Source organism: Pavona decussata, unplaced genomic scaffold (assembly GCF_977016875.1).
Source record: "Pavona decussata unplaced genomic scaffold, jaPavDecu1.1 SCAFFOLD_366, whole genome shotgun sequence".
NCBI classification, from domain to species: Eukaryota; Metazoa; Cnidaria; class Anthozoa; order Scleractinia; family Agariciidae; genus Pavona; species Pavona decussata.
Genome location: NW_028145742.1, coordinates 268,696 through 293,436, shown reverse-complemented (window position 1 = coordinate 293,436; position 24,741 = coordinate 268,696). Strand labels below are relative to the sequence as shown.

The 24,741-nt window shown below is 39.5% G+C and overlaps 5 protein-coding genes across 5 annotated transcripts; 2 read left to right on the top strand and 3 right to left on the bottom strand.

The window, feature by feature from the left end:
- Positions 1–139: 139 nt before the first annotated feature.
- LOC146452541 (nociceptin receptor-like) lies at positions 140–18,246 on the bottom strand. Its single transcript, XM_085097557.1, has 2 exons — positions 18,216–18,246; positions 140–3,037 (listed from the first exon to the last, which is right to left on the bottom strand). Exon 2 carries the CDS (start codon positions 1,356–1,358, stop codon positions 456–458), a length of 903 nt encoding a protein of 300 aa, XP_084953683.1. The 5' UTR covers positions 1,359–3,037; positions 18,216–18,246; the 3' UTR covers positions 140–455.
- Positions 3,061–5,674, top strand: LOC146452542 (uncharacterized). The gene has a single exon (XM_085097542.1). The coding sequence runs from the start codon at positions 3,939–3,941 to the stop codon at positions 5,214–5,216; it is 1,278 nt and encodes a 425-aa protein (XP_084953668.1). The 5' UTR covers positions 3,061–3,938; the 3' UTR covers positions 5,217–5,674.
- LOC146452539 (uncharacterized) lies at positions 8,347–20,489 on the top strand. Its single transcript, XM_085097564.1, has 8 exons — positions 8,347–8,525; positions 9,661–9,735; positions 10,984–11,025; positions 11,728–11,858; positions 12,442–12,504; positions 12,660–12,827; positions 18,880–18,932; positions 19,523–20,489. Exons 1-8 carry the CDS (start codon positions 8,420–8,422, stop codon positions 19,623–19,625), a joined length of 741 nt encoding a protein of 246 aa, XP_084953690.1. The 5' UTR covers positions 8,347–8,419; the 3' UTR covers positions 19,626–20,489.
- On the bottom strand, positions 13,014–18,320 carry LOC146452540 (uncharacterized). Its single transcript, XM_085097534.1, has 2 exons — positions 18,216–18,320; positions 13,014–15,804 (listed from the first exon to the last, which is right to left on the bottom strand). The coding sequence occupies exon 2, from the start codon at positions 15,800–15,802 to the stop codon at positions 13,910–13,912; it is 1,893 nt and encodes a 630-aa protein (XP_084953660.1). The 5' UTR covers positions 15,803–15,804; positions 18,216–18,320; the 3' UTR covers positions 13,014–13,909.
- LOC146452538 (uncharacterized) lies at positions 19,908–24,741 on the bottom strand. The gene is made up of 2 exons (XM_085097572.1): positions 23,375–24,741; positions 19,908–21,145 (listed from the first exon to the last, which is right to left on the bottom strand). Exons 1-2 carry the CDS (start codon positions 23,600–23,602, stop codon positions 20,846–20,848), a joined length of 528 nt encoding a protein of 175 aa, XP_084953698.1. The 5' UTR covers positions 23,603–24,741; the 3' UTR covers positions 19,908–20,845.

Below are 24,741 nucleotides of genomic sequence, written 5' to 3'. Positions count from 1 at the left end.
GGAGGGTAGATTTGTCAGCAGATAGGATGCAGAGCTTCTCAGATAAGCACAAATTGCAGCGCGAGGGATGTCCGTGATATGGATTTGCTCGTTTGATAATGGACCATTCGATCGTGTAACCGGTGCCATTATCCTTCTGGTCCCAGATTTTTATATATATATATTCCTTTTTAAAGGAATAGATCTAAAACTGAGGTTGTCAGCAAGATCAAGGTGTGATGCTCTTTAAAGAACCTTAAACTAATTACTGAAAGGTATTTTCCATTTCTAACTTTGTCATCAAATAAATATCTTGTGAAAGTTAACCGAGACCATACATAGCAAGTAGCCTTTTCAGTCGGGATAATGGCTGCTTCCCCTCGTATCATCTTTCCACAAATTGGAAATTCTCTTTGGTGGTTTTAATACAATTTTTGAATTTGAAAATAAAACCTTTCATCGATTTAACGTTTTTATTACCTGAGAGCTGATCGTATTATGCGGTTTTTGTTTCTACAAGGAAGCACAGCTATCAATTCTCTTTTTATATCTTTTTTCAAGAAAGCGTACACGAGAGGATTCAGTACTGAGTTTAGTATGAGAAGCAACGAGAAAGCTGTTTGTGTATCCTCGGTCACTTGACACAGTTCAAACACTTCACAGACTGTGACATAAATTTCAGTTCCATAACACGCTACGAAAATAGTCACAACCGCCGCTACTATCCGAACTGTGGAAATTTTTAATCCAGTTTTTACCGCCTTTAGTGTTACTGAGCTTGCAGCTTGGTTAAATCGAACCTGAATCAACAACGCTGACTCTTGAAGAGAAATCTTTCGAGCGATGAATAGGATATGCAAAGTAGTTGCAATGAGAATAATTATTGGTGCTATTTCAAACAGGAGCGTGTAAATTATGATAATTATGCGTTCTTCTTCAGCAGAGAGCTTGCTGTAGTAGATGCTGTGGATCCACCGAACAGCGAAAAGACAGACTGGAATTCCCCAAGATGCCGCCACCATGGCAACGATCCGTTTAGTGGTCAAAAGACAGACATATCTTAGTGTATACACTATGGCGATATAACGTTCTGCAATCATCGCAAGTAAGGCGAGCATGGAGGCTTCAGTAAAGAGGCTTGTAAAGTTAAAGCGAATGGCATCGTTGCACAGATTCACAAACAACAAACTACAGGCAAAAGAAACCGGGAAATATCCGCATATGACGGTCATATCGGCAACGGCAAGCGACAAGATGAAAGAATTGGCTGTTGTTTGAAGTCTTCTTCTTTTCGCGATAACAAAAATAACCCAGCTGTTTCCAACAAAACCGAAAATTGTGAGGAACCATCCAACAATCCAATACCAGTGAACCAACATGGTTAAACTTGAAATGGCTAAGTTTGCAATCACTTTGCTGTTTGGATAAATGGTTCAGGGTCTTGCTCATAAGCCCGTCGCATTTTTTTGTGTAAATACCATCGTTACTAGACTGAGTATAAATTGGTTTTTCCTCTATCTCTCTGCATGGTAGCGACCATTATTTGCCATTCTATACAGTCTTTTCAAACTACACGTTCAGCCGACAGACTGTTTTTCACCTCAGCTCAGCCAAATTAGCTAAAACAATGCTATGACATGTTAAATTACTTTTACAGCTGTTTGACAATCCTCCCCCTTGTTAAACAGGGACAGGAATCATTTGCTTATGAGCTCCTGTTGTTGGGAATGGTTTTGAATAAAACAGAGAAGTTAATGAGATTTTTTGCTTTGTATCACGTCCATAATAACTTCTACAATGTGTTTTTTCGTCTCGAAACTGAGAAAAAAATTTTAAAATATGGTCCAAAATGAAATTAATTTTAGGGAAAGCAAACATCCTAAATGACAGGTGAAATAAAGTTGAAATCGTTTCTCTTAAAAAATTGGATTTGAGTTGTACTATTACCATGATCTTTTTTTCTACCCGCGTTTCGACAAAGGATAAAGAAAAAAGCATTTTTAGAGACCAAAGAAAGATGCCTTATTTCAAGAAAAAAAAGGAATAAAATGCCTGCCAATTAGGTGATGGCCGTTTAGTTGAAAAACAAACGAAAAAGAAAAAGTCAATCAAATATATCATGATGTAGCGGTTTCTTTCCTTGGCGGCACTGTGGATGTCTGTGTCTGTAAGCATCTGTTCAAATAAAATCATTTGTTCCTATGGGTTTTAATTGCACAGCGTTAGTATCAACTGAGATAGAGCAGTTTTTATTTGAGTGTCGTAAAACTCAAATCAAAGTAATTGCTCTGGCTATACAACCACAACAGTCGCAAACAGTGCAATCAACCAATCAGAAATCAAAGTAAATACATGCAACCGGCGCAGAGCGCGGGAACACGCGTGCGATATTGGTTTTGGCTTTGCTTCTCATTGGTTGAAAAAGTGGCTTTAGTTTTGAGAACCCGGTGATCACAGGTTCTGGTCCCGGGGTGAAAATCTTGTTCGCAAACGTTTTTTGTTAACAATCTCATCCAAGACGAAATGAACACTATCCAGGTACCGGTATGAAACTGGTTTCCGGAAAAAGCGAAAATATAATTAAAAGAGAACTTTTTAAATTTACAATTTAAAGATTTTATTGTGAGAGTGGCAAATGCATTTATGACAAATTTTTCTGTCATTCCCATCTATAAAAATTGAAATAATAAATTAATAAAATATTAATCTATTGAATGAATTGATTTGTTTCACGGGAGCCCCCTGTTCGATATTCAAATCCTCGGTCACGCTTTGTAAATAGCCAACTGGTAAACCTCCCTACCGGTTGGGATATTTTAAGATGTTTATATTCAGTTTGTTTAATATATTTCTTAATTTAATTACACGGCCCCAAAAGCTTCTAGCTTTAAATCTAACTGTGTATGCATAAATTTGCCTTTGTTTACTTTACCGCGCCACTGTGCACGCCTCCATTCAAAAAACGACATTCACACCTGCATTCCCGCTGAGCCTTCTGGGTCAGACTGCGCAATTCTCAGTCACGCGCGAAAGTGCCTTGACACTTTTTAGTCCGTATCTGTAAATAGATTCAGATATATAGATATATGTAAATAATTCGTAAGAATGATATTTGCTCGGTCGACTCTGCAACTAAGCTGATATGGCAAGACGACTCTTGCTCGATTAGGTTTGATGCCTGACTGACAGATAATTCCGACATTTGAAGGCGATTCGAATGAATCAGTGAATCCACTCTTTGTTGCTCCCCATGATTAAACGTGAAAGTTTATAATTTATCTAGAATCAGAATTGAGTAAACATGTTTTAATTTTTTCTGTTCTGGTAGAATTAATTTCAGCGCCAATGTCAAACGTACAGGGGAATTGTCATGTTAAAATTTGAAAAGAACATTGGCTCTGTCAACTAAATCATCATTCTATTTAAATAAATGCTTGTATCTATATTGATGACGAAATGTTTTGTGTTCAAGTCCACAGATTTTGGATGATTTTCCGTCTAGCCGTTCCTATTCATTTGTGTTTTTTACTGACACCGGACCTTGTGAATTAATTAATCATACTTGCTTTTAACCTGCGTTCAAATACACGAAAGACATGAACAGAAGACTCAAGTGTAGTTAATTTTTTTTGTCGAAGAGCGGATTTGTCGGTTTTAATTCATATTATTTAAAAAGAATGGCCTTCAATGTTTTGCCCCAAGCAAGAAACTTGTTTTAAGAAAGGCAGAAAATTCAAAACCGTGGATTCGTGCGTGTATTTTTGATCGCCGAGAATTCATAATGGTTGTTTTCTTAAGGTCAGCTGGTCATGTCTAAAGCCGAGTCACGTGATCCAAGTTGATCAACATAATGTTGCAGAACAGATGGCTTTGAAGAGAGACTTATAAACATGCAAAATGTAGTTGAGAAAGTGGCGCAAATCCCTTTGAGGCTTTATATCAAACTCAAATAGACTTGAATGGTCAAATTGAAAGAAGAATCGCTGGCTTTTGGCATTATGAACACGTCCAGGCCGCAGATCCCTAAAGGCAACAAACTATTTCTGCCGAAAATTGAGTATGCAAAGCTGACCGAGGGGCAATCACGATTTGACGGAGAGAAGCCAAACATTAAGACCGCTACGTCCGAAAGCGAAAAGAGCAATGGAGAAGTTGAGAACTCGGAGAAGGTTCCACTGCTGAACAGTGACTACAATATGGGTACATTCACTCGATTTTCTGTCCTACCTCCGATAAAGGACAGCGTTCGAAATGCAAGGAGGTTGAGTCGCGCGCGGAAATTTTCGACAGGCCTGTTCGCGTCAGCGAATGGGCCAAATCGGGGTTCAAACTACGAACAATCAAGCAAACAAGCTGACGATTACAGATCGCATAAATATGCAGGATTCTCCAATGTGGTGGCCCAACAACAAAGGGACTCGAACGCGGATAACGAACTCGTGCAAAGTCTTCAAGTTATCGGAAAACAGTACGTGAGAGGTAAACGCCAAACACGGCATTCCCCTGGTCAAGGCCGGAGTAATGCGAGAAGTCCCAGAAGATCATTTAGCAGTCCGCATCCGTCGGAAATCAGTGATTCTACTTGCTTAGGATGTCAGACAGTTTTAACAAGAAGGCGGTCAAAAACCGTAGACGCGAATCTTGGTGAAAAATTCGAGAGCCAGGTGGATCTTAGGATTATTCACACTTGTAATAACAAGGAAACTCTAACGGGGTCTGTGCTGAGGAGATTCAATTCAGATAATTTAGAGTTACAAAGAGAAAGACGCGTTCTTGAACAAAATAATAATAATCAGACATCCCAGAGCCATGAAAAAGCGTCAACATTAATTTACAAACCAGAAAGGACAAGCTTATTAACGGCAGATTTTTCCCTTGGCAGAAGGCCTGTCAGTCGATGCGAAATTAGCGTGGATATGAACGAAGGGGTTAAAGATACGGTTAAACAGCAAAATGTCGCACCGCCTTTAATACAAATTGATCGTATTGAAACGAATCATACTACCGCATTAGCCCACGAAGATGAAGACACGCTTAATTCACAAGGAACGCCACAAATTCAAATTTTAATCGATTCCATCGATAGCGCAAAAGAAGAACTTCCTAAGCCTGGTAGAGAAGTGCCGTATACGTCGGTAAGGGAACAGCGAAGGCGATCTGCATTGTGCAGGAACAACTCAAAACAAGTGGATGACTTTCTTTTGGTTCATAATCTTCGAGATCTGGGATTACTATAAGAAAATTAACCGAGCTTATTCCTGTGCATTAAGAGCTGTTACTCAAGTGCGGCGCGCGCTTACTGTTTTATATTTCCAGTTGCCAAGAAACGCTTGAAGATTGAAATTAAAAGACAGGTGGTGATCCGGAATTTTCCTTCAACTCTAAAACGCACTTGGCCATTTCTCCAACCTAAACCACTAAGATCATCGTGTTTTGTGAAACCGAATAATAAAGATTGTCTGCCCCGCTGATTTTTTAAGTATCACCCTTACACAGTTGAGTCTTTTTTCTTTAAAAAAGCATATTTGTAAGATTGATTATTATTCATCAAGGTGCTCTGTTATAAATTATTCATACAGTTTGAAGAAACTCTCTACACCTTCCTTGATGGACGTGACAAAAATAAAATCGAAAAATTAAGAAATGTGTGAAAACTATTGAAGCTTTATCAAAATAAACAGGATGGTGTAGTCGAGTGCTGTTTTTTGATTTTCACTCCGAATCCACGCTATTCTCCAAGATTCGAAACATGGCTATTTCAGAATTATTTAAACTGATATTTTTCGCATAAGCATTAAGCGACATTATTCACTTGATTAGCTCTTGAATTACCACAGAAAGCTTTTAAAATGGGCCAAAGGTCTTGCTTGAATTCATTGTATTGACCTCCTTTTGTGGTATTATTGTGTTTTACCATTTTTATCGCCAGCTAACCCCACTCGCGATTTCCCTAATTCATCTGAGGAACAGAAAAATTAACTTACATCAAAATTTCCCTCTGCAGCTAGCGAGAAAATTTGTAGGTGCTTTATTTGCTTTCATTTACAGAGCTGTCACTCAGAAACCGGTTTCGCAGGAGTTATTAGGCGTTATAACATTTTACGTTAGTGTCCATCATTGAATACTTTTGATTGTCTTTTTCGATCAAACTTCATTATTCTCAAACGAAGGAGTATACAGGGCAAATGAATGCTAAAGTTCCATTTGATATGCCGACTCTGAAAAGCACTTAGTGCTGGCAAACTTCCGAGCAAGCAGTCCGGCTGCTGAAAAAACAAAATTGGAGTGATTTTTAGTGTCAAGGGCAATGTATTTGTTATAGAACGAATAGAATTCGTTTGACTGGACAACATCGAGGAAATTGATAGATCTAATCTATCCGAATTTCAAAACTTAACACTGCAAAGTGGCGTAAAATTCTATTTATCGATAAAAATCCGTTTAAAACTCGTTAGGTTGAGCTCTTTGCGTGTATATTGATTAATTACTGAGTAAAATCTGCCAGTGTTTTCCATTTTAATTATTTTAACCTGTTGGGAAAGGAGAGTTAATAGCCGATTTTCACGATGACATTACATAATTTTTACCTACAACTACCAGAAATCTCTTCGTTTTTCCTTTCCGGCTTATTTAAATTTTTTAATCCCACTGAGGTTTAGATAACAATATCCCTAATTTGCAAGAGAAAGCAACAAATTGAAGGATTATAGTAGTTGTAGAAAATGACGCCTTCGTGAAAACGGCCTATTAGTTGAAGTATTATCGGCTTCATAAAATCGATATGTAGACTTTGAAGAGTAACCAGGAGGAAAGCCCTGTAAATTTTCGGTATGCCTCAAGTTCTTTCGCCTCATTTCGAGAGTATTTAAAGGATTAATTTCAGACTTATTTATTTACTTATATTCAATGCAAGTTTTAGTGGCTATCAAACAGTACACTCGCAAGAGGAGAGGATCATCTCTTGACTCTTGTTGATAAGCATTTTCTTTGCAGTTATAAAATAGTGAAAATAAAAAAAAAATAGCATTACGCGATAACAAGATTATAGTAACATATAATAATATATTTTTTTATAGCGCACAACTCCAATAAATTGTCCGTGGCTCTTTCAAGTACAATATATAAATAAAACAAATTCACAAACAGTGCGCTAACAAACTTCTTAAAAAGATCAGTCTTAGAAACACATGCATATTAGGATCCAAATTACACGTGACAGTCTTAATTTTTTCCATATCACGATTAACTTTGAAGTGTTCGGAAGTGACTTTAGATCAACTGGATTTTAGCGGGCGTCGTATTTCTAAAAGAGTAAAGGTTTGCCTTGTTAATACGGAGTATTATACTTTCATCACTCGAAGTTGAAAAATCGTGGTGGTGACCTAAAAATGGACTTTGTTTATTTTATTTTCCCGTCAAATTTCTGCCAGGAATATCTGCATAGGTAAAAACAAACGAACAATTCCGAGTCAAAATCTCAATCAACCCGATTGATTGGATTCCTAATCCAAGCGATCCATCCGTGATCATATCTATATTGCCGGTTTAGATAACAAAGTAGATTAAGGTGTATTGCGGCCGGTTTTGGGACGACAATTGGGTTCAAAAATGACAGTATAGACAGAATATCTTATCAGTTCCTAAAAGAATACAATTCCGCCTATTCTGAGTTAATCTGAAAACCTTGGCAAAAGAATAAAGCAATTGCAATTTTATTCCGGCTTAGGAAACAACTTTATCTGTACCTTCACTCCGCTATCTGACGCAGAATGAACGGAATACTATTCTGTTCATTGTGAAAACAAAGCAGATCAGGGACACACAATGGTTCCTTTCGGTGGAAAAGCTGTTTGGAAAGACGTTAGAAATCGCCTCAGAAATTCGGATTACATTATGAAGAAAAACTAGCATTTTCTTTAGCGAAACGGATCACATCAAACTTTCGCAACACTGAAAAAGTTCATCCTCTCTTGTGAAAAACTAATCCCTTTTGGTTTTGGGGAGGGTGTGATAAAAACTAGCTAGTATGTTTGGAAAACTAGCAGCGGCTCGTAAATTCGGGGAATAAGACTTTGTTCCCTAAAATTTTCGGCAATTTAAATTTTCAGCTTCACTGAGTTAAGAATTGGAACAGATCAAACCGTCTATGTTAGCTTACAAAAATTTACCTTTTAAAAGGCCATGAATGATGAAAAAATATAGGAAACAACTTTTTAACTATGTTATTTAATTTTCTCGTTGGATACATAACATCTTCAAATTTTTACTCATTTTAGAAAGATTCGTCCCGCTTTGACGTCACCACGCCGGCGCGCTTTTGACGCGAAATTCTCATAGAGGCCGCAGAAGTGAGTAGAAGACTGGCACTAGTTTCAATCCAACATGGCGGTGGAGGATGTTTTCTAGACAAGGGTTTTAGTATTGTTTAATAACAATATTCATGGAACATCTGGCCTTAAAGGGATCAACCATGAATCGTTTTAGTGACGAAGAGTCCGAGGCAGAATCATCCTCAACATGGATTTTATTACAGATCGCTGATTCAGGTAAATATTAAAGACTTACATCAGCTGTTTACATGTAACCAAACTTTATAAACCCCAGTTAGACTTAAAGGGTAATAGTGAAACATCAGTATAGTTTTTATTCTTGTAACGGCGTGGCAGGTATTTGTAATAGAGTATCCTTACGTGTTGTAGCTTCTCTTGTCTAATAACCAAATATAACCCAAAACTGTAATAACCAACAACTGGGGTTATCAAGTTCTATTATTCCTTTCATAACAAAAACATTGTTTGTAAACAATCGCATCGCCAATAGTAAAGTGAGCCTTTCAATTTACGGAGATCAAATGATATTTGGACTTGTTTGGATCCAGGTTTAGCCTAATAGGACTTTGTAGGAGTTTGAACAACTTGAAAGGTGGCATTTACACCATCACTGATTGTTATGCCTGAAATTAAGCCCTTCAAGGGGTATAATTTGTTACAATTATGTCAGTGTTGTGTCAGTGTATGGCATGCTGTTACAAATTTAGGTAACAACTTCTTCATAGCTAATAAAAGGGGGAGGTTGTGAAGCCTGGTAAACTTCTCTCTTATATGTTTTTGTTGGCATTTCTGACCTTGACCCTGCACAGTCCTCAATAGATATTTTTGAAATTGTTTGAGCAACTATTTAACAATTATTAGATTATGAGCTCGAGATTTCTATCGCGTGATAGCTCATGTGGGTGCAGCCCGAATCAGCTATCACGCATAGAAATCGAGAGCGAAGAATCTAATTGTTTTAGTATAAATCTACTTGTCATTCAAAATTAAACAAGTAAACTGTCTATATCCTCATCGCAGACACTTCGAAAACGCGAGGAAGCGGCCGCCATTTGTTGAAAACCGCTACTCAATATCTATCACCAAATAGATAGCGAGTAGCGTAGCCAATCAGAGAACGGCATTCGTGATAGAACACTAGTAGATTTATACTAATGACCAATAGAAACATTCCTGTTAAGATATTCAACTGTCATGTGAATGTTAAAACAAAGGATCAAGCACAGTCGCGGCCCTTCCAACATAAATTGCAGCACCATTGTTATCATGGCTTCGAGATTTCATAACCAGTCCTTAATTAAACTATGCTTTCTTCAGTGAGCATGTTTATGATGGAGTCTTTGATTTACAGCTTTTCCCACTGGAGGATTTTCCCACAGTTTTGGCTTTGAATCAGCTACAAAACATGGCTTTGTGACAGACTTCAGTAAGTACTTGACACAAAACTTTTAGCCCTGACTAATTTGCTCAATGCTAGACTTGGTTTATCAGCATTCAAACCTTCCCTCTGAACTCAAGTAAGTTTTTAGTGACCCTTTTAGTTGTTGGTTTGCTATTCAATACAACACTCACTTTGACTAATTTTTTTCTTCAGTATGCATTTATATAATTTTTGTAAAAAAAATATAACCAATGTTGTTAAGTGATGGAAATCATAGGGAAGGCTAAGAGAAAGAGCAAAACCATAATGAAGAAAAATTATACTTAAAATTCTCACCATATATATCCATGGCATCCTTTCGTTTGAATACCTGCCTAGACTGTACTTACCAGGACTTTTTTCAACCTATAAGAACATTATATCTAACTTCAATGGCTCAAAGTGCTACTACAAACATGAACATTTTGCATGTTCTTTTTCTTCAGATTTTGAAAATATACAAACTAAATAGGTACCATGCCAATTTTTATCTCAAAAATCACATGGGAAGTCTGATTATTTCAACATAGTTTTTTGGTTTTTGCTGTCCGCCATTACTCGATTTCGCAAATAATGGCTCTGAGTGAGGAAAAGGGTTGGGTCTAGCGGAAATGTCTGGGATGTGATGTTAAATACAAATGCTCGAAACCAACGTAGGTAATTTTCCTATGTTTCCCTTCCAGAAGAACTGGAAGAAGAAGACAAGGACAACGACATCTTAATTTCTTTTCTTGATTGATTAACTCGCACTGATGAAACTTCATGAACTAATGTGCATATGATGTCATGAGCCAAATCTTGTATGAAGACCATTTACAAAGTATCGCAGGCTTCCCTAATGCAAACCGAGTAATGGCGGACAGATTTTTAGTGTTTTTTGGCTGGGCATTTCCCGACTTATCTCACTTCCTTCATTCTAAATGCAAATGCATGTATTATTATGGACATATTGATTGAACTGATGTTGAAAAAAGCTGAAAAGAAAAACAAAACTTTTTGTCGTGGTAACATGTTAAAGCTAGCAAAGAGAGACCACAACAGACCTTTGAGGAACACTGTAACACTATATAACCGAATGAAGAAACTTGACACAAGATTAAAACCATGCAAGGAGGTGTGTCCCTAATTAATTGTTTTGACAAAGCCAAAACCACCAAATGTTAAATCTTATAGTTTACTAACTCTAAGGTTCAACTTATTTTCAAGCTTTAAAGTTGTGAAGGGTTTTTGAAGAGGTATTATCTTTCTTTTTAGATGAATTTACAACGTTTGTGCTGTCATGCCTTCAAAATGCAGGTAATGTATTACAAAACTCTCAGGTAATGTAAAAGAATCAGAATATTATACCCCTTAGAATGTTCTGAGTTCCCCATACAAAGTGCACAAACCATTCATTATTATAATACTGTAAGTTGTATTAAACAATGTGCCATGAAACTGGCCATTTTCTGTTAACGCTAATCCGCAATTAAGAATTAACGGAGGTTCTTATCTCGCTCGTTAAAAATGTTTTTAAAACTAATTTTGGGCTAATGGTAAAGAAAAGTCATAAGTCATAACTTGCAGGCAAAAATCTTTGGAAGAATCTTATTGATTAGTAATAAAGTTGAGTCAAAGTTCACTTTAATCCAGGATTAAGTTAATCAGGCTTTGAACAACTGGGCCTTGTGAATTGTTTCAGGTGCTAAAACCAAGAAAATCAAAATGTACTGTTAGGAACAGTTCATTTTTATGAGGAAGGGAAGATTCTTGGTATTTTTGAGGGGGGTGGGGCCATGCCAAAAACAAAGTGGCTCCAGTGTGGGGGGAAGGGGGGAAGAGGCTATCTAAAACATGACAGAAGTTTGATGGCTTGCCAATAGTGACAAAGAAACTATATTAATGTAACGGAAAGCAGTGAAAACTTTTTCTAACCTTTTCTGTGTTTATCAGAGTAGGGGAAGGTTGTGTAATGCCAGGTCATGACAGGTAATTTATTCCAAGATATATCTTTTTCAGCATCATTTAGTCTTCCATTTGTAAATGAATCTCATAAGGAATGCCACAACATTGACAGAATCATACAGCTGGATGGTATCATGCAGGCCTACCTCAGTAATCATGTGGCAAACAGGGCAAGCTTCCGGCAGGTCAGTTCTCACATTCTCCTAACCATTAGGTACAAATGTTATTGAATTCTCCTTGTGAGACTTTAAGATTTCAGCTAGATTATATAAATGGTGCAATGGACTAGTGGCCATTGTGTCAGCCTGCAGTCTCTGTCATTATTTTGTTCTTTCTTGAAGAACTGTTTTAAACTTGGAAACACTGTTGCAGAAACATTGTTTACCTAATGAGTTGGTTGGGTGTACAAACAGGGGAACATTTTATGTTTTCTGAAGCAAAAATTGTCCCTGCAACAAATGTTTTATGTCCATGTAATGGAGAAACGTCAAGAAAACAATGTTTCTTCATTTGAAGAGGCTCTTAAACCTTATGTCGCTCCACCTAAGTACATAGATTTGTCTCAGCTCACTGGAAATTCAAGTTGGGGTTGGGGGGGAATGGAGGATGGGGTAGTGGTGCTCCTAGTCACTTTCATTAAAGGAGACTAGAAGTAAGTGCCTTCCAGCAACGATCTTGCGTGTTTGATCAGCCCACTGCACTGGGTATAGACAGTAAGACCGTACCTTTTCTTCAACTTGGAAGTGTTTACTCCATATTTTTTTACAGGGTAACTCCCTGCTTGTTACAGCTTGCAAGACTTTCGAGATGGAAGAAATGGTGAATTTACAGGTGTGTAGTCTGCAGTTGTTATGACTGCAAATGTATTCAAATCCATTCTAAAACAAAGCATTTGATACATATTTGAAGAAGTGAGTCAGGCGATTGTACTGAAGACAACCATGCAGTCATGAAACCAGGATGCATAGTCTACTTTATTTTTGCAGGACAAAGTTGAGAAGAGACACCTGAGTGGCCATTTTGCTGTAGTATTTGGCTTCGTGTGTGGTCTACTGAAACTACCACTGATTAAAACTCAACAGCTTTTCCTGTTCTCCACATTACGTACAGTAATAGCAAGTGCAGTACGACTTGGCAATATTGGTCCTCTACAGGTAAGAACTGGTTCCACTGAACATGGAAGTATTTTTATGGTTATATCCTTTGTGGTTCAACTCCAATTGGCCAAATTTGTCCCACAACTGGATGTCAAGTTTGTCAAGTTAAACCCTACAGTCTTGGACAATTCAAATGAAAAAGTAAGACCACCCCTCACATTTCAATGAGGAAAAAATGGCGTATTTTTGTGTTCTTGTTGTTGTTGGTTTTTTTTTTTTGGGGGGGGGGGGGTATTTTTTTTATTTCGTCCAAGATTCATTCATGGACAATTCAAATGAAATATTAAGACCACCCCTCCCATTTCAATCTTAAAAAGCCTGACATTTCCAAATTCCAATTATATCTGGAGTGTCTCCATACTGTAAAACGCATTTATGATCTTCTCTTCATGGAATTATGCACTGTACAAATTTACAAATTTAAATTACCAAAGACACTTTTGTGTTTAAGATTTTTGGATGGTTCAGTGCTAGCCTGTGCGAACAGTTGCCATCATTGCTAGCAGCCACTGGAAACTTTTGCATTTACATCTCTTACCACTGGAACAATTATAGGTGGCTTCGTGCTATTAGCAGAAATTATTTTATCTCTGTGAGATTCTCTCAAATGCTTCCTCAAGTTAGTCTTAAGTTTTCCTTCAGTTTTCCTGCATACTGTACCAACAAAAAATATATTTTTATCTTCTGCATTTCTGCAGTGTTTAAAGGCAGTTTACTGTAACTGCTTTCTATAATTGATTATTACAATCTACTTGTACTTTACTGTGAGACCTATGACGGCGGGTGGGGGATGAGGCTTGGGTGGAAAATCTGCAAAGGGAAAGGGGGAGGGGCTCAAATGTATGCTGCCAACGACCCCCAGGGTTCATATCTTGAAGACGTTGGACTGTGGGTCCCACCCAGGCTTTTCCAGATCTGATTAGATAACAGCAATAAAGACATAGGACAAGTTTCATCTTAGAGTTAACACTGACAACGGACACTAATTAATATGACTCCCCTTAAAATAATTGTGTGTGAGCCGAGGACATTTGTGAGTTTGATTGGCAAATGTTTGAGTCTCCTTCGTGTCACACAGTTTACTCATCTCCCTCCGCTCCGCTGTCATCCGAGCTACTTTCAAAACTGTATGCGAAACTGGGATTGTCTTTAAAGAACTGCTCGAGCTCGTCAATTATTTTGAACTGCAAATGAAGAAACTTTAGCTCAACATCAAGCTCTTCCATGCACTCTTTGTACTTCTCTGTTGTTGTGATGGATTTTTCCAGGAATTTAATAAGCTGTGTAACTTTCTCGTGCTGTAGAAGGGACTGCGGAACAGGCAGAGGGTGCCCATAAATCTCATCTGACAGAACAAGATATTTCAAGATCTCTGACATCAAGATTGGATGCGTTTTCGAACTGTCCAACAGGTCCGCCACGTTTTGCTCCGTTGGGAGTTTACTCGGTGCATCAAGTTTTGCCATCATCTGGGCATTGAGTGATTCCAGCCACGTATTAATGGTGTAGAATGATTTATACGTGAACATAAAGTTCATTGGAAAGTCCGAGGTTGTCTCGAACGTCTCTGAACCCAGAACTGGCGCTTCAGCCATGTCCTTATCAAACATGGAAAACCCGACCTCCAGTTTGATGCTTCGGCTTTGATCATCCATTTGTTGGAGAGTGTTGGAGCCACTGATAAAGTAGTGCTGGCAGTACTTGTTCTTCACGCAAGCTCTCAAGTCTTCCATTAGGCCTTTCACACGATCCCCAATCAGTTGAAGGGTCCATTGATCAGCGGGAACAGTTTCAAGTGCCCAGAGAAAAAGCGTTTTTGGCGTGTAGGTAGTGATCACGGACTCTAACTTGACATATCGTGTGAACAGATACTTGAAAATAAGATAGCAGATCTTCTGCTCTTCAGTGATTGAGGTCATCAATGTCTTCTCAGCAAATGAAAAGGAGTACCTCCACTGGGTCTTTGGTATGCCCCCGGCATCGTCTGCCGTCTCACCATTGCTTGACGCTTCTGAGCTTTTCTCTGATGCGTCAAACTTGGGCACAACGTGGCAGCCATCTTGAGTCACCTTGTCAATGAGCTTCTGTGGGGGCCATCCAGATGGTCTCTCTCTAGTAGGCCAATCCTTGGCGCAGCTCGGCCATTCCTTACAGGGCACTGACATGCTGACATCCTCGGTTAGGAAAAGGTGCCTTCCTTTCTGGCTGAAATCGCCAATGCACATGACGACATGAACTGCTGGACCCGCTTGTCCAACATACTGGAGGTAGTTAGCAAGAGACATGTTATCTTCATCTTTAAATGCATTGTCGGTTTTGTGATGGTGCTGAATTCTGTGGACGTTTAAAATAGCTGTTATGATTGTTAACACGTTGTACATCTGCTCGATGAGTAGCTCCGAAGACAAAAGTTTGCGTCCTTGATCTTCTACACACAAATTCTGGAGACCGGGCACCCAATCCACGTAGGGAGGAACCACAAGCTCAACATAACCAAAGCGGGAAGGCGAAGGAACAATTTGCAGTTGTAGTGGCATCTTTGCAGACTTCGACTCGTTTCTCTGCGGGGTCTTTTCACTTGCTGAGACATCCTTAAAACAGAGATTGTAGTCGCATTCAAAGGCCAAACCGACGTCTCTCATGATATCTTCACCCTCAGCGTCTACCGGCTGTCTAATTGGTTGAATGATAGGGACATCCTCTGGCACGCTTCCCACACGTTCGGCCTCGAAGTGCTGATTCGCTAAGAAGCAGTTATCCAGATCAAGAGATCCACTGTGTTCAAGAAGCATTTGTGTCGTTCCAGGCAGAAGTTGTTTCAGTACACTGTGTAAGTTTGTTTTGACGTGCCCAAAGCAAGTCTTCTTGATGATGGTTAACATTGTGTAGATGTTGAAATTCCAGGCGCTGTAAGGGACGGCGTCTGGATATTCTATTTCAAAAGGACCACCATCTGACTTTGCTTCAGCCATCGCTACAACAACAAGAGCCATAACAATGAAAAGGACTGATCAATACTGAGCTAAATGGACACCTTACAACATGCAATTAAGATGCTCTTTCCATGAGTGAAAGACCGTTCGCAGTAATGTTAGCGCCCCCAACAGCTGCTGCGAAGGAACCGCGAGTCCCAAAGAAAAAACCTAGGATATCTTTTTGTTGGAGTGATGCAAATCTAAGAGGTACAGTACCGTGCAAATGTAAGTTGACAGTCCCTCGAAACTCGAACTTCGCGACTCGATCCTCGATCCTCGAAACTCGAAAGCTTCGAGTATCGAGGCTCGAGTCGAGTGCATCGAGTTTCGAGGCAGGGAAACAAAGAACTTTTCGCGTGATTAGTTTTTCACACGTCTTATCCCAGGCCACAGTTCAGTTCCTTTTTACAGGAACCAACTCCGCGAGACGGCCAACTGTGTTTACGTTTTTGTTGGAGCGATGTGCGCACGTGTATGCTCGAGCTGGAAAGAGTCGGCTCTCCAAGCGTTTTCTCGGTTCTTTGCCGATTACAACCGAAAATATTATGCGTTTTTAATCAAGGAAATGCTGTTTTTGAAGTTTTGATTCGAAAGATTTAAGAACAATCAAGCATAATTATGTGCAGCGTACTACTTAGCGAGGCTAAAAGCGATCGCGCGTTTCCATTTTCAGCTTGTGAAACAGCGGCCGAAAAAGTCGCAATCTTTTAGTTTCGCTTCCTTCACTGTTAAAACAGGGTTTAGTAAACAAGTAATCCAGTCATCTGTCAGAGAAGGACACGGTTACAATCAACAGTTGATAGAAAATGAAGAAAACGTGACATTGCCTTTTGGGATGATAATTTGTAACGCTACGCCGCAAATGTAAACATTCGAAGTCTGCTCAAAGGCAAGCGAACGGCCACGTTGAAGTTTCCCCGGTTCCTTGCCGAATCTACCGTAAATGTTGTGCGTTTTCACTTAAGGAAATGCTTTTTTCGAAGTTTTCATTCGAAGTATTCAAATACAATCAACTATAATCCTTGCGCAGCGAAGATATTTCAGAAGCGATCGTGTTACATTCCGCGAAAAAGCCGCAATCTTGCAGTTTTAAGCTCGCTTCGTCGAGTTTGAAGTTTGATTAAAAAGAATTGGTGTAGCATATGAAAAAATTTAAGCATGTTTTAATTTTACAACAACTACGAACGGATGTGTTTTAAATAATACGCGGAAGGAAGAAACGCGCCGAAACAGATTTATCGAACACTCACTGCCGCTGATTTGAATTACTTCAACTTTCGACCAAACTAAAAAAAAGACCAAATGCAAGAGCCATGGGAAAATCGCTTTTGTTCTCTCTTATTGTTTGAGGTTCGAGAAATTAATCGTTTCCTCGAAAGCTGCCATCGAGATCCTCGAAAAATTCTTCGAGCGTCTCGATACTCGATACTCGAAACTCGAGCCTCGAATAGTCTCGATAGCTTCGAGGATCGAGGATCGAGTTTCGAGTGGAGACTGTCAACTTACATTTGCACGGTACTGTACCAAATCAGTTGACTAACATACATTTTCGTGTCAAATATTTCTGCTCATACCCTAAGAGGCACCAAAATGACTACTGCACGATTCGCTCTGGCGAAGGACTCGTGACGCTCAAAACGTCAGCACTCGAATCTCTTTACGGCGGCCAAATTACCTTAGAAACTCTGTTGATAAACCAAACATTCCTTTCCACTTCCCACCGACGCAGCACCGCAGTTTCTTTCGAAACTGATTTCTTTACTCTGTATATGGCCATTTTAGATTTTAGCACCCTAAGGAGTACCAATCCACAATGCCCCCCTCCCCCGTCATTTTTATATGCCACCCCCTCCCGGAGGTCGGAAAAAAATCAATCGGTATTCACCACTGATCCACGGCCACGGGTATAATGGTACGAACTCAAAAATGAACCAGCTCCCAGTTGGCTTGATAGCTCAGTTGGTAGGACACATCGCCGTTATCGCAGAGGTCATGGATTAAATCCCGTTCAAGCCTTCATTTGTAACTGCTGAAATTACTAACATCACTGCAGTTCGCTCGATAGTGATCATCGAATTCCGAAGTTGCCGGACAATACGAGTGTTTGATTTGACGGCAATAAAATACCGTAACTTAACGAAGAATTGAATGTCTGGCGAAAAAAAAAATGAAGCGTTACCAAGACTCTCGCAAGGATTTCTATCACAATCACAATCATTTTCAAAGGGAAACACAAACGCAGTCGAAGAATTGTATTTGTGAGGCGTACGGCACCGATGTGAGTCTAAATGCGAAAGCTTGTTGACTAATTGTAAATTAAGGTTAACGGTTTTTTGCGAAACAGTCGGAGGAAATGAGAAAAGGGTCTTTGAAGTTACATACAAGGAGCAATAAACGACTGCAGACTTACCTTCATAAGCTTGTGGCACTGAAGGCGGAAGTGACAGACGAAGCGAAAGTCGCTGGACAATACGTTCCCTAGGGTCCCCTCCCTTCCTTTCTCGAGGGAGGTAGAGAGAGGACCCTGAGAACGAGGTTGTACGGTGTTTAACGTCGGAGGCGACAATTTACACAGCTGAAAACAGACCGACCAGCTTTCTTAATACCTGTTTAACAAGCAGCAAATTATTCAGGCGAATAAATACTCCAACACCTATGTACCTTTTGATGCAGTTGGCTAATTCAGTTGAGCATCAGACAGGCCTGAGCGTCGGACAACAGACGTCTGTAGTTTCAGCCTTATTCAGGTTTCCAGGACCGCGGTCTGATTGGCTGTCCACAATACTCATTGTTATTAATTGCCACATGAGGTAATCAATTCGTTATAATAAAACAAAATGCCGGCCCTTTTTAGCGAAGTTGGAGGAGTTTCAACAAATCTGCGCGTATACTGTCCGCTTCTTTTTCAAGATCGCATTCCAGCTGATCTTGACCAAAGACTGTTTTGAAGTTATCTGATTGTGTCTTTCTCTATAGAACTGACCTGTCATGGGCTAGCATCTCATCCCATTATTGTTTCAACCTAGAAGTATAATTCACGCTAACTAACATCATCTTTTTTTTCGCAATTTTAGGCACAGTCCATCCAGTTTAAAATGCAGAGGAAAGCCGAGGAAATAAGAAAACAGTAAGTTATCGCGGTTACGTACAGTAACACGTCGGCGGATAAGGCGTCTTTAAAGCCTGTGCACGGCCGGTACGAGATTCCCCATTCAGTGCAGTTACCGGGAAGGGGGAGTGGGGGGCGAAGGAACTAGCACCGGCACTGGACTGGTACCGAGAGTTTAGCCCGGTATCATGTAACCGAATAAGGAGGACCAAGAAAGAACCGGAATGGACTCTTACCCCTCGGGTTTGAAAGCCTTACCGGTGCATGAAGACACCCCCTTGCTTAATCATCTCCCTCCCCGGTGGAACACAAGGCTGCAACGATCTTATAAGAAGAGTGTATTTTCTATCAAAACAGATTGAAACTGATGAAAGCTGAGCAAGGCCTTTGTCGCTGTTGGCTTTCACATCTAAACTGTGAGAATCAAAAGCGAAACCGTCGCCTTATTAAACGCCTTCTGACTATAGTATGGATTTTTAACTACCGCACTTGTTATATTATGATTGGTTAATTTGCTGATGATATCCGGGTCACTTTCAGACTTAAGAAGAGAAACATATCTTGTAGTCTTGAATACGGTTTTAAACTAAGTGTAAATATATTTCTAGGTTTGAAAACTGCGCCGTCGAGGAAGCGACAACTACGGCTCCAATGGCAGACTTCCTCCAAGGCATTCATGATAACCTGTTCTCTAAACTCTTCTATTCTTGATTAAAATTTGACACTGCATCGACCCTCCACTCTTTATCAAGATATTTGAGCTTTGTTCGAGCAATGGCGGCTTACAATGAAGTGCGCTCATGGCGAAGAGAGGAAGGCAAAGGCCTTTTTGACTTTTGTTAGAAAGTCTTAAAACGCCAAACAGGTCTCTGATTTCTCTGAGTATGAAAACAAGTCTGTGGTTTCTCTCGCTATTTATTTTATGTGGCGGAAAAACGTTCTGCCCCCGGGTAGGGTGCGGTTGATGCCAAGTACGATTGAAAATTAGACATATGATGAAATCAAGCTATACAGTTTTATTTGATTTGTTTTGATTTACTTAGAAACATGCATTCTTTCGCTACAAATTACTTTCTGTATACGACAGCTATTAAAACAAAGGGATTCCTGCTCCTATTGCGAGGAAGAAAAAGAACCCTTTTTCATCTATTTTGGACTTGTAAACACACACAACTTCTGGAAGAGCATCTTCGAGTGGATCTTTCAAAATTTCAAAGATTTAGAAAATATCTCTCCTTCTTTGTCTCTCTGTTTTAGTCTCACTGACAAAATAAAAGAGTTGCTCTTCCATAACTTACTCCTTGTAGCTAGATATTACATATAAATCTGCAAGCTTGGGAACAACCTTCCTAAGTTGCAGGTGTATATACAACTACTTAATATGAACCCAATGGAAATTGAAAAGCAAATTGCATTTCACAACAACGACTCAAACTCCTTTGTATATTACTGAAGCGGGGTAAGATGTAGAATCTCTTGACTTCATACCAAAATATATGACTTTTTGTGCGATTTTACTTTACTTGTATTGTATGGATGTATGCGACAATAAAACAAAACAAAATAGAAAACGTGCATTCTTGACAGTAAATGGTGTGATTTAACGATACTTGTGGTAATGGAAAAAATTAAAACAAAAAGGATAAAAAACTGACCTGCGGGGCGCCTGCGCCTTCAGGGGGTTTTAAAATCTGTCACGCGAGAAGAACACGCATGTGTGCCCGGGAACGCGACACGCGATTTCCACACGCACTCGAGTATTTAGACGATCTTCCCATAGTTATTAACTTTAGATTCAATAGAAAACTTTCAATCGATTGTCGATATTGCTATACACAATGTGATAAGGGCTTAATCAGCTACCGTAATTTTTGTTAAATTATCCAGGATTTATAATTACAAAGTGGTAAACAAACTATAGTCTGTTTTTGTCATATTGCAAAGTGCTCATATTTATCGCTACTGAAGTCGCTATCATCGTCGAAACACAGTAGAGATATAGGAAAATCTTGGGGTTCCGTTTGAGCTCTTCGTCGAAGTCCCGGAGATCCTTCGCCTGCGATCGGAGAGTCTTCGGAAATCGTATAAAGCGGACTGAAGAGTGAACACGGAGAGGTCTCGGGAAGGCTGATTTTACGATCAAACGTCGGGCGGCTCTTGATAGAGTTAAGGACGCTTCGCAGCTTTACAAACTGTTTCATGAGATTTTGGTCTTGCTGCTTTAGAAATTTCTGTTGGAGTAAAATAAATATAGAATATCGTAAAACCTACGAGTGTTTCCACTCTTTATAACCTTTTTACTGTCAAATCACAAGTCAGCGGACATAACTACCTTTATGTAGACTGTGACATGCATTCTAATAAGAGCGCCCATGCAAACCAAAAGCTCTGAGCAGTACTTTTCTGTGCTAAGGTTCTCCGACTTTTAAGCCTGTGGATGAAATCCTAAAGTGTAACCATTCAAATGAAAGCTACTGAGCAGTACTTTCCTGTGGTGCTGTTTATTATGCTGTACAAGGTGGTTCTAACTATGATGAAGTTCTAAAGTGTGACCATTCAAATTTATGAAAGCTACTAAGCAGTACTTTCCTGTGGTGCTGGTTATTATGCTGTACAAGGTAGTTTTAACTTTGAGTCTGTTGATGAAATCCTCAAGTGTGACCATTCAAATGAAAGCTACTGAGCCGAGTACTTTCCTGTGATGCTGTTTAATATGCTGTACAAGGTGGTTCCAACGTTTGAGTTTGTGTATGAAATCCTAAAGTGTGACCATTCAAATGAAAGCTACTGAGCAGTACTTTCCTGTGGTGCTGTTTATTGTGCTGTATAAGGTTGTTCTAACTTTTGAGTCTGGATGAAATCTTTAAGTTTTTAAATGAAAGATTTTGAGTGTTCAGCACTTTCCGTGGCGCCGTTTAGCTTAAACGTGACCATTCAACGAGTGCGTCAAAACCTCGCTTTCCTGTTTTTTACGGGCTTCTACGATTTTCCTTATGTGGGGGAAATCTTACTTAAATTCCTTCCTGTGTGGCTTTTTCAAAGTTTTCCATCTTTTTCAAAGGGGAAATTAGATGAAAACACTGATAGAATTTTACAGCACTCGATTCTCGCTCGTTCATGTGTGAATGCTTATAAATACAATGAGAAAAATTGGGCGGTTTTCTCAAGCGGTGTCAAAAGAGCTCTTATAAATCTGTCATCCATGAAAAATCGTGTTTTGTCTGGTTTGCCTCGTAATTATTCAACTCTTTGAACCTTTTTCTCTAGATAAAACCCTTAGTTTTTTTAGACTTTAGGTGTCGTTCAATTTTAGTTAAGCTTACTGTTTCCAAGACTCTTCTCTATTCAGTTTGGATCCGGCCAAAGGAGCTAGGCGCCATCACCAACCTTGCCGAGACAACTGATCCAAGTTCCCAAATCCCCAAGATCGCCAGAAATCAATTCAGCAAAATTATTTTGTCTGCATCACAAGACTTCATAGTCCATGCAGAATCCAAAAGCGACAATCCCGCGGAAATTTAGTGCTGTTGGGGTCGGGTGGGAGGTTTCCTATTCCTACTCACTAGCTTAGCTAGATCCCCTTAGGGCACCCCTGACACGCACGCACGCGCTTACACACCGCGGGGCAGGCAGGCTTTTTTAATTCAATTCAATTCAATTCATTTATTTTGCCATTTCTGTGTTCAAAACCTTTTGACAAAGCCGAGAAAAACGTAGGCGAATGGGATGTTGAGAAAGGGTTGCAAGGAGACCTCCAAACGCTTGTTTGCAGTCTGTTTTCAGAAATGATCACTCAAATCTTTCCCCTATATCCAGCCCCAAATTGAAAATTTACACATTATTTTGAACGCCAAGGGAGCAAAGTTTACATCCTTTGAGGTTTTTACACGCTTAGTACCTCCCCCCTAAAAACCACACCGTGGGAAGCTTTTGTTTCAACCGGTTTGACGTATAAACACTTGTGCCTATCGGCACGTGTTGTTCCGCACAAAAAGTCAGCACAATTTGCAGCAATTAATTGACGTGGATTGATAAGAAAAATCCTACCTTGAAATGAAAACACAGTTTGAAACTTTGATGTCCACCTGTTTATGTATGAGTACCTATATTTAAGCTTATATAAATATGCCAGACAAATTTAGGCGGCGCTTGTTTCACCGAGTTGGTCAGGTCAATGTGTTCAATCAATCCATGGCTGATTAGTATTCTTTTAATACCAGATCATCTCGGAGTGTTAAATGTGGTTTGAACGACAAAATCGTAAGGTGTAAACCTTTTAATAAAAGTGACGGAGCAACAGTTTTACATCCCATATCACGCTGCTCAATTGTCTTAATATTTTGTCTCGGGTAAACTTCCACAAAATTTGTCAAACGCGCGCGTGTGCCTTAGGACTGCATTGAATCAATCAGCAAATCGGCGGATCAAAAAAGAATCATATCAAGTACTGAGCTACTTACAATCTCTTTTACGATCCATTTGATGGCTTGATCCACATCGCTTTTACGTTCCTGAAAGCTTTTCTGCTGTCTCTGTTCCTCGTTCAGACAAAAGGGAGGTCTTTGATCCAGAATACAGTCCGCATCGTTGGACATCATGTTCGTCTGAGCCGGTACCAAATCCTTCTCCCTGTCGTTTGCCTCTATGGACGCTTGTCGTGTAATGGCCGTATCAGCATTGGAATACATGTTTCTACCCAAGATGAACGTGGATATCACAGATTCGATTTGCAGCAATAAACTTCACTGTTCGCTTGTTTAAATTTGTCTAATGATGACTGAAGCGTTAATGTTTTCTATTAAATTTCGTCTGTATACATGACCTTGTTGACCGAGGTATATTTGGCGTATAATGAATGCTATGACAGACGTCGTCGGCAGTGTCGGTCAATATACAATGCAGAATTGACGAGACTTCTGATGTGTCAAGTGTCAAAAAGAGTACAGGTTGCACTAATTGATGACGGTGGGCAAAACTCTGAAAGCTGTTTTTCCGCTGGGTCATTTCCAGTGTCGAAAATGAAGACGTAATCGTGTGACGTTCATTGTGTAGCGATCCATGTTTCCTTTCAATGAGTACACAAATGCGTCTTTATATTGGTAAATGAATTGTACAAACACATTATTTAACCTTTTAGATTGGTCACGTTCAGGTACCTAACCCGAGAAACTTAATCATTACAGGTTTATTTTTCTTCAACCCTTTCATAGGTTTTCGTACAACAAGTGACAATTTTAAATTATAAAGTGTATGAGCATTTCCAGGCTCCACTTGAGTCTTGCAGATACATTCAGAATCTCGATTATTCAAACTCTCAATTTATCAAAACTCCCGATTCTTCGAACCAAAAGTTCTTTCCGTATATTTGGATTTGCTTCGGTCAGATTTTTTACCCCCGATTTTTGGAACTAACAATTTTGCGAACCAAATTTAGTTTCCCTGGGAGGTTCAAAAAATCGGTCACCACTGCACTGTGGACAAGAGCCTTTTCACGATTTCGGCGCGCGCAACAGGAGAATAAATGTTGCATGTTGAGTAAAAAAGCGACGCACCTCGGAAGAACCATTTCACGCCGCGCGGACGTTCAGTCAATTTTTGAAAAGGGAGGGGAGGGACCCAAGAACCCGTGGCATACAACTTGCCGGACCCGAAAACTATTTTATTTGCACAATTGCATGCACAGTTATTACGTTTTGTCAACAGAAATCTGGGGGGAGGCCAGCACATGACAGACAATGTTTGCTGAAACAGTTTCGGACCGAAGCTTTTTGATTTTCTTTCCCTTTTAATTTGACGTCTGGGGTGGATTTACTTGGTCATGTTCGTC

Coding starts and splice junctions, on each gene's coding strand:
- LOC146452538 (XM_085097572.1), bottom strand. CDS start 23,602: ATGTATTCCAATGCTGATACGGCCATTACACGACAAGCGTCCATAGAG. Junction 21,146..23,374: donor AATGGATCGTAAAAGAGATT/GTAAGTAGCTCA, acceptor TTACTCCAACAG/AAATTTCTAAAGCAGCAAGA.
- LOC146452541 (XM_085097557.1), bottom strand. CDS start 1,358: ATGTTGGTTCACTGGTATTGGATTGTTGGATGGTTCCTCACAATTTTC.
- LOC146452542 (XM_085097542.1), top strand. CDS start 3,939: ATGGTCAAATTGAAAGAAGAATCGCTGGCTTTTGGCATTATGAACACG.
- LOC146452539 (XM_085097564.1), top strand. CDS start 8,420: ATGGAACATCTGGCCTTAAAGGGATCAACCATGAATCGTTTTAGTGAC. Junction 9,736..10,983: donor TGGCTTTGTGACAGACTTCA/GTAAGTACTTGA, acceptor CTTTCTTTTTAG/ATGAATTTACAACGTTTGTG. Junction 11,859..12,441: donor ACAGGGCAAGCTTCCGGCAG/GTCAGTTCTCAC, acceptor ATTTTTTTACAG/GGTAACTCCCTGCTTGTTAC.
- LOC146452540 (XM_085097534.1), bottom strand. CDS start 15,802: ATGGCTGAAGCAAAGTCAGATGGTGGTCCTTTTGAAATAGAATATCCA.